The 13,404-nt window shown below is 34.7% G+C and overlaps 1 protein-coding gene across 1 annotated transcript; it reads right to left on the bottom strand.

The window, feature by feature from the left end:
- Nucleotides 1-766: 766 nt before the first annotated feature.
- LOC127684340 (olfactory receptor 1165-like) lies at nucleotides 767-1,714 on the bottom strand. Its single transcript, XM_052181285.1, has one exon. It carries the CDS (start codon nucleotides 1,712-1,714, stop codon nucleotides 767-769), a length of 948 nt encoding a protein of 315 aa, XP_052037245.1.
- Nucleotides 1,715-13,404: the final 11,690 nt, after the last annotated feature.

The following is a 13,404-nucleotide window of genomic DNA, read 5'->3' as shown; positions in this document are numbered from 1 at the left end:
TGTATAGGCAAAAATAACTTTTATAATCTCAAATCCAGGTTAGATACTGTGATTTAAAGAAAAGTTATAAACATTATAATTCCCACAGTGTAGTTCTTTCTTAGTGAGGGAAGATAGAAAAATTGGCACTAAAACTGATCATGTGAAACTTGCTGAGTGTACCTGAAGTAATATGCTTTTTTATTGTTTGCTGGAGAAAGAAACAAAGGGAATTATCATTCACATGTACTCAGATATGAATGTATAGGTGCAAAATTACAAACAAGCACACAAGAGCAATTAAAATAAAGGATGGAAAAGGGAAAAGAATTATATAATAAGAAAAAGAAAAGGAAGCTGGGCGGTGGTGGTGCATGCCTGTAATCCCAGAACTCTGGGAGGCAGAGGCAGGCAGATTTCTGAGTTCGAAGCCAGCCTGGTCTACAGAGTAAGTTCAAAGAAAAGGAAAAGGAGAGTAAAAATAAAAGTAAAATACAAAATCTAAGTAAATTTATTTTGGACATCATTAGAGAACAATGATTTAGCCCTCTCCATTCTAAGATAATATAATCTCCATTCTCTATAAACTTATTAAGAGGGAGTAACAAATATTTTACACACAAAGACACACACACTCAAACACACACATTATTCCCACAGTTTTTAAGACTATTTTATTTTTATTTCATTATTTTAATATTAGGAATTAAATGTATAAAGAAATTATGAAAAAATATTTTAGGGGGTTGTGTAAGTGGTGTGTGTATGTGGGTGTGTCTTTGTGTATCTATAATGACTGAGAAATGATTTTTATGTAGATTAACTTCTTCACAGTCTCTTTTACATCCTTATTTCTTAGACTGTAAATAAGAGGATTAAGCATAGGGACGACCATGCTATAAAACACAGTGACTATCTTAACAAGAAGTAGTGAGCTCTTTGACTTGAGCACACAGTATAGAAGAAGAATAATGCCATGGCAGAAAGAGATAGCAGTCAGGTGTGGGGCACAGGTGGACAAGGCTTTTTGTAGTGCTCCTTTAGTAGGAATCTTGATGACAGTGGCAAATATGACAACATAGGAGACAATGATGATAAGGAGGCTACAAATCTCATTGAACATACAAATTAACAAGCATGCTATCTGGCTGAAAGAAGAATCAGAACAGGCTGCAGAAATTATGGCAGAGTACTCACAACAAAAGTGGTTAACAATGGTAGATCTACAGTAAGATAATGCCAAAAGAAAATATGTTAGTGTGGTGGCACAGAGCCCACCCCATAGGTAAGTTCCAGTTACTAGGAGAGCACAGAGCCTATGAGACATAGCCACTGTGTAGAGTAGAGGGTTACAAATGGCCACAAAGCGATCATAGGCCATTACTGCTAACATGAAGGTTTGGGTAACCACACAAGCACAGCCAAAGTAAAACTGGATTATGCATCCTTTGAGGGACATAGATCTGTCATCTGTTATCAGAAGGTCTAACAGTTTTGGTGCAATCACAGTGGTGTAACAAAGATCAACAAAGGATAAATGACTGAGGAAAAAATACATAGGAGTATGGAGTTTAGCATTGATTCTGATGACCAAAATCATACCTAGATTTTCCAGAACAGTGATGGTGTATATGATCAAAAAGATCAGGAATAAAGGCACTTGTAAGTTTGGAAAGTCTGAGAATCCCACGAAGACAAATAAGACTCCAGTACTTTGATTCACTTGATGCTGCATTTGGACGCTTTTTTGAGGAAATCAGTAAGTCCATTCCAGGCAGCAGGATACAGTGGAAAATGTGGATATTATGAAGGGAGAAAGAAGAATATATCTTAATTTGTAATATATCACATACGAACAGGTATTTCAAATGAATACAACTTGGTTTTAATCACAGAATATTTCTTAGATCAATGGGAGTAAAAATTATCTCACTTAATATATACTGAGAAGACATGTACAACCCTGTGTAAAAACTTTAATGTTATGACTCAGTGATAGGCTACACTCCAAACTCCATAGAAATCCCACTTAGCCACTTAAGTCTTAAGATCACTTTCTCTGATGATAGTGGTAAAGTAATACAGCTTTTGAACTAAGCTGTTAATATACAGATATGGACAATGATTTTAGAGCCTCAAATAACTCTTAAAGAATATTTCAGATTTTCCTGAAAAATTAAAAAATCCTTTTATTTGATACTATCATGATTGAGATTTACTGTCTACATCTAGGTTTATATCTTCCTTCCCCTATGTAGAAACTTTTTAGATTGAAAATGTATTCATTAGTAGTTCCAAACATTAAAATCCTAACTAAAAGAAAAGAAATTGCATAGATTTTTATCATCTTGGTAAAAGGATATGCATGGAAAGTAATATGGTATAAAATCTTAAATTGTTTAAAGTACAATGATATGAACAACATGTAAAAAATACTGAAATTTACAAATAAATTTAGTGTCATATGCATGATTTTAACATCTTGATACATAAAACCATGTAACAATTTAGCCTATACTATAAAAGTCAATACTCCATGGACTCTTTCAGTACTCACACATTTTGCCCATAAATCATCAATACCAAGGCTAGAGAGCCATATTTATGTTTTAATTGCTTATATGGTTGAACGAAATGTTTATTTTTAAATATAAATATTAATTTATATTATTAGGGAGACCTTGCTGGTTTGGAACACAGAGGTGTGATAAAACCCACCATTTTCACAATGCAAACCAAAGAATCTTATTTTTCTTTAGTGTATTAAGTCATCTGCAGTGTATTTTTTATTCTTTTTTTCTATGTGTCTTGGATTAAAATTCCCTTTTGCTGGCTGGGCTGTGGTGGCACAAGCCTTTAATCCCAGCACTTCGGAGGCAGAGGAAGGCAAATTTCTGAGTTTGAGTCTGGCTTGTTCTACAGAGTGAGTTCCAGGATAGCCAGAGATACACAGAGAAACCCTGTTTCGAAAAAAACAAAAAACAAAACAAAAAAAATGCCTTTTGCAAGATTCAACCTGGTCTGGAATCTCTTGTTGGCACAGCTCAGACAAAGACCACTCATGAATGTAAAATTTCATACAGTATTTTGTCTTCAAGCACAAATTCTTATTGTTCAATCATTTGCAATCTTAGAATACTTAGGTTAATTATTATTTTGAACTGGCTTTAAATGTCTCAGAATTCTATAGTGTTCTATTTGGAATCTGACATTCAGAAGTAAATATATAGTTTACTTTTACGCAGCTTTTCCTTGTACTTGTGATAATTGTAACATTTGGAGATAAACACTACATTTTTATTATCACATACTATATTTTTAATATGTAAATATTTTATTTTTTTGCTATTCCATATGTAATATCATTGTCATGGATATCTGAACTGTCTTTCTTCCTCTCTGCATTAATATGATATTTAAGTAGTATGTTCTAGAATTAAGATCATTCCATCCAATAGTCTTTTCTCTGTTATGTACATGACCTGTACATGACTTACTACTATTCAAGCTTTAATAATAGGCCATTTACTAAGTTGTTTTTTACTTTGACTAGATTGAGTAAGAATGGATTAAAATTCTGCTTCAGTAAACTATTCATATGTAGCTTCAATAAGTTGTTTAAGGTCTGTTCCCCATTTCCTTGCACATGAAAATATAATGAGGAATTATTAACCCAATATTATTGCTGTCACTCTTATTACATTATGGTTTATCCTAACATTTTAATTGTAGAGCAATAAATATTATATTAAACATTGCAGTGAATGGCTATAAAACAAAGATTGTTTTTCTGTATGTCATCATTTCCTGAGTTTACTTAGAATTTATAATACATGAGAAACAAATATGGAATTATTAACAATTATTACTTTATAAATACTGTTGGTACAAATAAGAAACCATAAATGGAATTCTGCTGGCAGAGACACTAAAAATACTGTTCTCTCTGGTTTTATTGTGGTTATTCCTAAGCTCTCAGCTCTAGTTTCCTGCAGCATCTCAAATTATTGCTCACTGTTTTAATCTTTTCATTTTATTCCAGTTAGGGAAAATAAAAGAATTACTCAACATGCACTCTTGAGTGGATTCTAACTTCATAGGATTTATATTTATCAAATTAGCAGTGTCTCTATGTCCATGCAGTCAAAGTATTTAAAATTGAAAATTTAAAATTGGAAGTTTAATTAATATCATTTAGATTACACCAATAGTGCAACATTAAACTATAGAACAAAATCTATTGTAGGACAAACCTCAATACAAAATCAAGTCAAGATTTATACAGATGTAGTAAATAGTTCAATACCTTGTATTATAAACTTCAGATGAATCATATGTCATTACTGTCACTATCTTCACAGAGTTCTAACAAAAATATATTTTCATCTTAGAAGTCTCACACATTTGACATGTTAATTAGCCACCCATCCAAAACCAGGCATACTCTGTAGGTTCATTTATCAATGTTTTCTGTAACCAATACAGTAAATTATAAAAACAATATATTTTATAAAAGTTTGACTAAAGGCAACTAATTTGGAATTAAGCCATAGGAGTTTCATACTAAAAATGTGTTACTAGAAAAACTAAGAAAAATGTATCCATTATTAAAAGAATAATGGTCAACATAAAAATGCTCTTGATGTAAGTAAGGCTCTGAAGCCAAATTTGGAGATCAAAGAGTGTGAATTAAATCTGAATGCATGGCCCCAGGGAATCAGACCACAGCAATCTTGAGCAAATATTTACTCATAATTAGAAATAAGATTACTAAGAAAACAGTTTAGTTATGAGTATAATTAATCTAAATCACCAAATCATATGGGACACTCCAATAGGTTGATTATCTTTAGTAGAAAAATACTATCAATTTATAGTAATTATTACACAGTTAAATGTAAATTTATTGCTGAAAGTATGACACCTTAAAGATTATATCTTGCATTATTTATCAGCTTTCTTTATTTTCTTAAATAAATTAATAACAATTTCTGCAGCAATATTTTCTTTTAACTCATCAATTTAAGCTAATTATTAATCTTAATATAGCTGTTTATCCATATACACATTTGTTTGTCAATTAATAGATCTTTTGAAACATCATATTTGGAGGTTTGTTGCAGTATGTTATAAAAACCTAGAAAAATTTTAGGGCTATATCCTTAATGTTTGCTGTCATTTACAGTATATTTTAGGTATAATGTCCCAAATCTTATTTTATTAAATGATTACCATAGTGCATGTCTTGTATTGTGCTTTTTTAAGACTTACAACTTGAGATTAAGATGTTCTGCAAAATGAAAATAAGGCTTTACTACTTACTTATTTATTTTATCAAAATGAAGTCAATTGTCCATCAAATAATCACTTTCTTGAAAGTAAAAATGAAATAGAATGGGAGTGACTCACAAAAACATTGCCAACAAATTCTGTAAACTATAAAAAAGACAGATGCTGTAAACTGTACTCTTTCATGATTTAATCATGAAGAAATAGAAGATACTGGTAATCCAAACACTCACATGGAAATTAAATCAGTGGTAAAATACTCACATTAAAAAGAAGGAAAGAAAAAGTATTCCACAGAGCAGAGAACATCAAGTGCTTCTTTAATGTCAAGTGGGTAGCCCTGGAAACATACATATTAGTATTATTACCCAACCAGAGTCAGTAATATTTAGGAATATATATATATATATATATATATATATATATATATATATATATATATATATATATATATATATATATATATATATATAAACAACTAATGAAAAAAGAGGCCATATATCTGAAAGGAGTGAGGAGGTATATAGGAGAAAATTGGAAGTGAGGAGAGGGAAGGAGGAAATGATGTAATTAAATTATAGTCTCAGAAAAAAGAGAAAATTATTTTCAAGTCTAGGACTAGAGTGATACTGTTCATAGTAGATCCATATATTTAAATGTTCTTAAAAATTCATTTAAAGTCTTAAAAATTAAAGAAATAATCAAAATTGAATATTTATTTTGGGAGTTCATTTGCTACCAGCAAGAAACTATAGTTGTGCATAGGTATTTTGTAAATATTCATGACAAAGAACCCATATAATCAGGTGAGTTTTGATGAAAACACAACAAGAGGGAAACAGAATATATTTAATATAATTATGATTTAGTAAAGTTGATTATAAAAATACACCAGGGCTTTAGAAATATACCATATAATTAAGATATCACATAGGAACATATTCTTCCTAGTTGCTCAAACTCTACTCTCCCTGATAATTTTCAGTGATATTTACTAGTTATTATGTCCCTGAAGTCTTGAAGATATATATTTCTGACATAATTTGCTACCCCGATATAATTCTTAGATGCAATGTTTGGTCTCATATTCTAAATACCAATCATTACTTGGTATAAGACTATACAAATACCAATGGTTGGTCTCTTACATTTAAATAACAAATATTTTATCTCATTCACTCTGATCTATGAGGGCATCAACATTGAAATGCATAAAATCTTCCCATCAGACACACACATACATTCATGAAAGGGTGGGAGAAAGGCTAGAGAGGTAGTGCAGTAGTTCAGATCACTAGCTCCTATTCTTGAGGATCCAGGTTCAATTCCCAGTGCCAACAAGGCAGTTGACAGTGACCTGCAATTTCTGCACCAAAGCATATCAAGCTCCCATTTGATCTCAGTGGCTTCCAGCATAGATATGGTACACAAACAAATATATAGACAAAACATTTATACACACACATATTTAAATCATTTTTTGGAAAAAAACAGCATTTTTTATTATTTTCTATATTCTTTGTTTACATTCCAAATGATTTTCCCTTTCCCATTTCCCTCCTTCCCATAAGTCCCATAAGCCCTCTTCCCTCTACCCATTCCCCAATCAATCCCCTCCCACTTCTCTGTCCTGGTAATCCCCTACAATGCTGCAGCAAGCCTTTCCAGGACCAAGGACCTCTTCTTCCTTTTTCTTGGGAATGATTTGATATGTGAATTGTGTCTTGGGTATTCAGAGCTTCTGGGCTAACATCCACTTATCAGTGACTGCATTCCATGTGTGTTCTTTTGTGAATGAGTTACCTCACTTTAGATGATATTTTCCAGTTCCTACCATTTGCCTAAGAATTTCATTAATTCATTGTTTTTAATTGCTGAGTAGTATTCACTGTGTAATATACTACATTTTCTGTATCCATTCCTCCATTGAGGGACATCTGGGCTCCCTCCAGCCTCTGGCTATTATAAATAAGGCTGCTATGAACATAGTGGAGCATGCGACCCCACAGCATGCCTGGGAATCCTCTGGGTATATGCCTAGGAGTGGCATAGCAGGGTCCTCTGGAAGTGTCATGCGAGCCCTCTGAAAAACCAACAGATTGAACTCCAGAGTGTTTGCAACAACTTGCATTCCCACCAGCAGTGGAGGAGTGTTCCTCTTTCTACACATCCTTACCAACACCTGCTGTCTCCTGAGTTTTTATTCTTAGCTCTTCTGATTGGTGTGAGGTGAAATCCCAGGGTTGCTTTGATTTGCATCTCCCTAATGACAATGATGTTGAACATTTCTTAAGGTGCATCCCAGCCACTTGAATTTCCTCAGGTGAAAATTTTTTGTTTAGCTCTGTACCCTTTTTTTCTTTTTTCCTTTATTCCATATATTCTTTATTTACATTTCAAGTGATTTTCCTTTTCCTAGATCCCTGCTCCCCAAAAGTCCTATAAGCCCTATTCCCTCCCCCTGTTTTCCAATCTACCCCTTCCCACTTCCCTGTCTTGGTATTCCCCTACACTGTTACAGTGAGCTTTTCCAGGACCAGAGTCCTCTCTTTTTTTCTTCTTGGGCATCATTTGATATGTGAATTGTGTCTTGTGTATTCCAAGATTCTAGGCTAAAACCTGTTTATCAGTGAGTGCATACCATGAGTGTTCTTTTGATTCTGGGTTACCTCACTTAGGATGATGTTCTCTAGTTCCATCCATTTGTCTAAGAATTTCATGAATTCATTGTTTCTAACAGCTGAATAGTACTTCATTGTGTATATATACCACATTTTCTGTATCCATTTCTCCTTTGAGGGATATCTATGTTCTTTCCAGCTTCTGGCTATTATAAATAGGGCAGCTATGAACATAGTGGGGCATGTATCCTTATTATATGCTGGGGAATTCTCTGGGTATACAGCCAGTAGTGGCATAGCAGGGTCCTCCAGAAGTATCATTCCCAGTTTTCTGAGGAACTGCCAGACTGATTTCCAGAGTGGTTGTTCCAGCTTGCAACCCCACCAGCAGTGGAAGAGTGTTCCTCTTTCTCCACATCTTTGCCAGCACCTGTTTTCTCCTGAGTTTTTGATCTTAGCCATTTTGAATGGTGTGAGGTGAAATCTCAGGGTTGTTTTGATTTGCATTTGTCTGATGACTAAGGATGTTGAACATTTTTTTAGGTGCTTCTCAGCCATTTGATATTCCTCAGGTAAAAATTCTTTGTTTAGCTTTGTACCCCATTTTTAAAGGCTATATTTGTCTCTCTGGAGTCTACCTTCTTGAGTTCTTTGTATATATTGTATATAAGCCCTCTGTTGGATGTAGTGTTGGTAAAGATCTTTTCCTAATTTGTCAGTTCCTGTTTTGTCCTTTTGACAATGTCCTTTGGCTTACAGAACTTTGTAATTTTATGAGGTCCCATTTGTCAATTCTTGATCTTAGAGCATAAGGTCTTGGTGTTCTGTAGAGGAAATTTTCCCCTGTGCCATGTCCTCAAGGGTCTTCCCCAGTTTCTTTTCTATTAGTTTCAGTGTGCCTGGTTTTATGTGGAGGTCCTTGATCCACTTGGACTTTAGCTTACTACAAGGATATAAGAATGGATCAATTTGCATTCTTTTGCATGCTGACCTCCAGTTGAACCAGCACCATTTGTTGAAAAGGCTATCTTTTTCCACTGCATCCTTTTAGCTCCTTTATCAAAGATCAAGTGACCATAATTCTGTGGGTTTATTAAATAATTTTAAATAAATAAAACTTTAAAAAGGAATTGGATCATGTCATTAAAATTTGACATTTGTTGACTCTTAATATCTCTATATATTTAGCAGAATTTAGTAAGATAATTTCAGGAATATATATGTGTGTGTATCACACTCAAGTATACTTAATTAATTAATATAAAATATAATACATTAGTATAATAATTTTCCTATAAGATTGAACCAATAGCACATTTTTTCTTTCTTCTGAATTTTATATCATTAAATTTAATCCATATTCATTATAATTACAAAATAAAACTGTTATTATGAATGGCCTAGGGTTCAGTGATGTAATATATAATCACATGCAAACAGTGTTACATTTAATTGTTCAAATTGTAGACTTTTTCTGTGATAATCCCTAATGTTCTGGTCTCCAAGGAATTGATGACATATTTGTGCCAAATTTAAAACTTTTAAATGTTTTAAATCCTTTATAATTTTTAAATGTGATAATTGATTTAGTATTTTGAAATTGTCTAAAAGAGTATCTAAATTTACTTTATAATACTCAGAAAATATACTGGTAGTGAACATTCTTCTAGGGGTATTTCTATTGATTAACTAGTAAACAAGATGATTTTGGTAGCTCATTAATATTAACAAAAATCTAGGTGCTATTTCATTTTTTTTTACATTTTTTTTATTCGATGTATTTTTTATTTACATTACAAATGATTTCCCCTTTTCTAGCCCCCGAATCCCCGAAAGTTCCGCAAGCCCCTTCTCTCCCCTTGTCCTCCCACCCACCCCTTCCCACTTCCCAGTTCTGGTTTTGCCGAATACTGCTTCACTGAGTCTTTCCAGAACAGGGGGCCACTCTTCCTTTCTTCTTGTACCTCATTTGATGTGTGGATTATGTTTTGGGTATTCCAGTTTTCTAGGTTAATATCCACTTATCAGTGAGTGCATACCATGATTCACCTTGTGAGTCAGGGTTACCTCACTTAGTATGATGTTCTTTAGCTCCATCCATTTGCCTAAGAATTTCATGAATTCATTGTTTCTAATGGCTGAATAGTACTCCATTGTATAGATATACCACATTTTTTGCATCCACTCTTCTGTTGAGGGATACCTGGGATCTTTCCAGCATCTGGCAATTATAAATAGGGCTGCTATGAACATAGTAGAGCATGTATCCTTATTACATGGTGGGGAATCCTCTGGGTATATGCCCAGGAGTGGTATAGCAGGATCTTCTGGAAGTGAGGTGCCCATTTTTCGGAGGAACCGCCAGACTGATTTCCAGAGTGGTTGTACCAATTTGCAACCCCACCAGCAGTGGAGGAGTGTTCCTCTTTCTCCACACCCTCTCCAACACCTGCTGTCTCCTGAATTTTTAATCTTAGCCATTCTGACTGGTGTAAGGTGAAATCTCAGGGTTGTTTTGATTTACATTTCCCTAATGACTAATGAAGTTGAGCATTTTTTAAGTTGTTTCGCCGGCATCCGAAATTCTTCAGGTGAGAATTCTTTGTTTAACTCTGTACCCCATTTTTAATAGGGTTGTTTAGTTTTCTGGAGTCTAACTTCTTGAGTTCTTTATATATATTGGATATTAGCCCTCTATCTGATGTAGGATTGCTGAAGATCTTTTCCCAACTTGTTGGTTGCCGATCTGTCCTTTTGATCATGTCCTTTGCCTTACAGAAATTTTGTAATTTTATGAGGTCCCATTTGTCAATTCTTGATCTTAGAGCATATGCTATTGGTGTTCTGTTCAGAAACTTTCTCCCTGTACCGATGTCCTCAAGGGTCTTCCCCAGTTTCTTTTCTATTAGCTTCAGAGTATCTGGCTTTATGTGGAGGTCCTTGATCCATTTGGATTTGAGCTTAGTACAAGGAGACAAGGATGGATCAATTCGCATTCTTCTGCATGCTGACCTCCAGTTGAACCAGCACAATTTGTTGAAAAGGCTGTCTTTTTTCCATTGGATGTTTTCAGCCCCTTTGTTGAGGATCAAGTGACCATAGGTGTGTGGGTTCATTTCTGGATCTTCAATCCTGTTCCATTGATCCTCCTGCCTGTCACTGTACCAATACCATGCAGTTTTTATCACTATTGCTCTGTAGTATTGCTTGAGGTCAGGGATACTGATTTTCCCAGAATTTCTTTTGTTACTGAGAATAGTTTTAGCTATCCTGGGTTTTTTGTTATTCCAGATGAATTTGATAATTGCTCTTTCTAATTCTGTGAAGAATTGAGTTGGGATTTTGATGGGTATTGCATTGAATCTGTATATTGCTTTTGGCAAAATGACCATTTTAACTACATTGATTCTACCAATCCATGAGCATGGGAGGTTTTCCCATTTTTTTGAGGTCTTCTTCCATTTCCTTCTTCAGAGTCTTGAAGTTCTTGTCATATAGATCTTTCACATGTTTGGTAAGAGTCACCCCAAGATACTTTATACTGTTTGTGGCTATTGTGAAGGGGGTTATTTCCTTAATTTCTTTCTCAGCATGCTTATCCTTTGAGTATAGGAAGGCCACTGATTTGCTTGAGTTGATATTATAACCTGCCACTTTGCTGAAGTTGTTTATCAGCTGTAGGAGTTCTCTAGTGGAGTTCTTTGGGTCACTTAGGTAGACTATCATGTCATCTGCAAATAATGATAGTTTGCCTTCTTCCTTTCCAATTTGTATCCCTTTGACCTCCTTATGTTGTCGAATTGCCCGAGCTAGTACCTCAAGTACAATATTGAAAAGATAAGGAGAAAGGGGGCAGCCCTGTCTAGTCCCTGATTTTAGCAGGATTGCTTCAAGTTTCTCTCCATTTAGTTTGGTGCTGGCTACCAGTTTGCTGTATATTGCTTTAACGATGTTTAGGTATGGGCCTTGACTTCCTGTTCTTTCCAAGACTTTAAGCATGAAAGGATGCTGAATTTTGTCAAATGCTTTTTCAGCATCCAATGAAATCACCATGTGTTTTTTTTTTCTTTGAGTTTGTTTATGTAGTGGATTGTATTGATGGATTTCCGTATATTGAACCAACCCTGCATCCCTGGGATAAAGCCTACTTGATAATGGTGGATGATCATTTTGATGTGTTCTTGGATTCGGTTGGCAAGAATTTTATTGAGTATTTTTGCATCGATGTTCATAAGAGAGATTGGTCTGAAGTTTTCTTTGTTTGTTGGATCTTTGTGTGGTTTTAGTATCAGCGTAATTGTGGCTTTGTAGAAGGAATTGGGTAGTGTTCCTTCTGTTTATATTTTGTGGAATAGTTTGAAGAGTATTGGTGTTAGGTCTTCTTTGAAGGTCTGATAGAATTCTGCACTGAAACCATCTGGTCCTGTGCTTTTTTTGGTTGGAAGACTTTCTATGACCCCTTCTATTTCTTTAGGCATTATGGGACTGTTTAGATGGTCTAGTTGGTCCTTATTTAATATTGGTATTTGGTATCTGTCTAGAAAATTGTCCATTTCCTCCAGATTCTCCAGTTGTGTTGAGTATAGGCTTTTGTAGTAGGATCTGATGATTCTTTCTTCTATCTCTTGTTTTCTGTTGTTGATATTTCCGTCTATGGTCCCTGATTTCTTCCCAAGTTTTCTATCTACAAAGTTGACTCCCTTTGTGCTTTCTTAGTTGTTTCTACTTCTGTTTTTAGATCCTGGAAGTTTTTGCTCAGTTCCATCATTTGCTTGTTTGTGTTTTCCTCTAATTCTTTAAGACATTTTTTTGTGTTTCCCCTTTCATGACGTCTGCCTGTTGATCAAAGTTCTACTGTATTTCTTTAAGTGATGTTTGCGTTTCCTCCTTATTGGCTTTTGTATTCTCCTGAATTTCTTTCAATGATTTTTGTGTTTCCCTTGTAAGGGCTTCTAATTTTTGATCCATTTTCTCTTGAATTTCTTTATGTATGTCATTCATGTGTTCCTGTACCAGCATCATGACCAGTGATTTTAAATCCAAATCTTGTTTTTCTGGTGTGTTGGGGTATCCTGGACTTGCTATTGTTGGAGAATCGAGTTCAGATGCTGCCATAATGCCTTGGTTTCTGTTAGTAATGTTCCTACATTTGCCTTTAGCCATCTAGTTCTCCCAGATGTTAGATGGTCTTATTGTCACTGGCTGATGCTTCAACCTACTGTGGATCTTTAAGCTTATCTCTGCAACACTGGATGACTGGGTTTGCTCTGGCAGAGATTACTGATATACTGCCTTCCTCTTTTGAGCCTTTGGAGACCTTCTCAGTCTTGCCTCAAGCAATGTTATACTTAGGTTGTCAAGGTCAACCATGTGTTCTCTGTCTGCTCTATAATGGAATGAAGATGCTGTGCTGGGGGTCACTCCCTCTGTTGATTTCACATAGAACACAGGTCCCGCGATGGACTGGCTTGCAGATGAACAGCCTATGTGCTCAGTTCCTGAGTGCAGGCAGACC

Source organism: Apodemus sylvaticus, chromosome 5, assembly GCF_947179515.1.
Source record: "Apodemus sylvaticus chromosome 5, mApoSyl1.1, whole genome shotgun sequence".
Taxonomy (NCBI): Eukaryota; Metazoa; Chordata; class Mammalia; order Rodentia; family Muridae; genus Apodemus; species Apodemus sylvaticus.
Note: the sequence above shows the minus strand (reverse complement) of the source record. Positions and strands in the feature narration are given on the sequence as shown.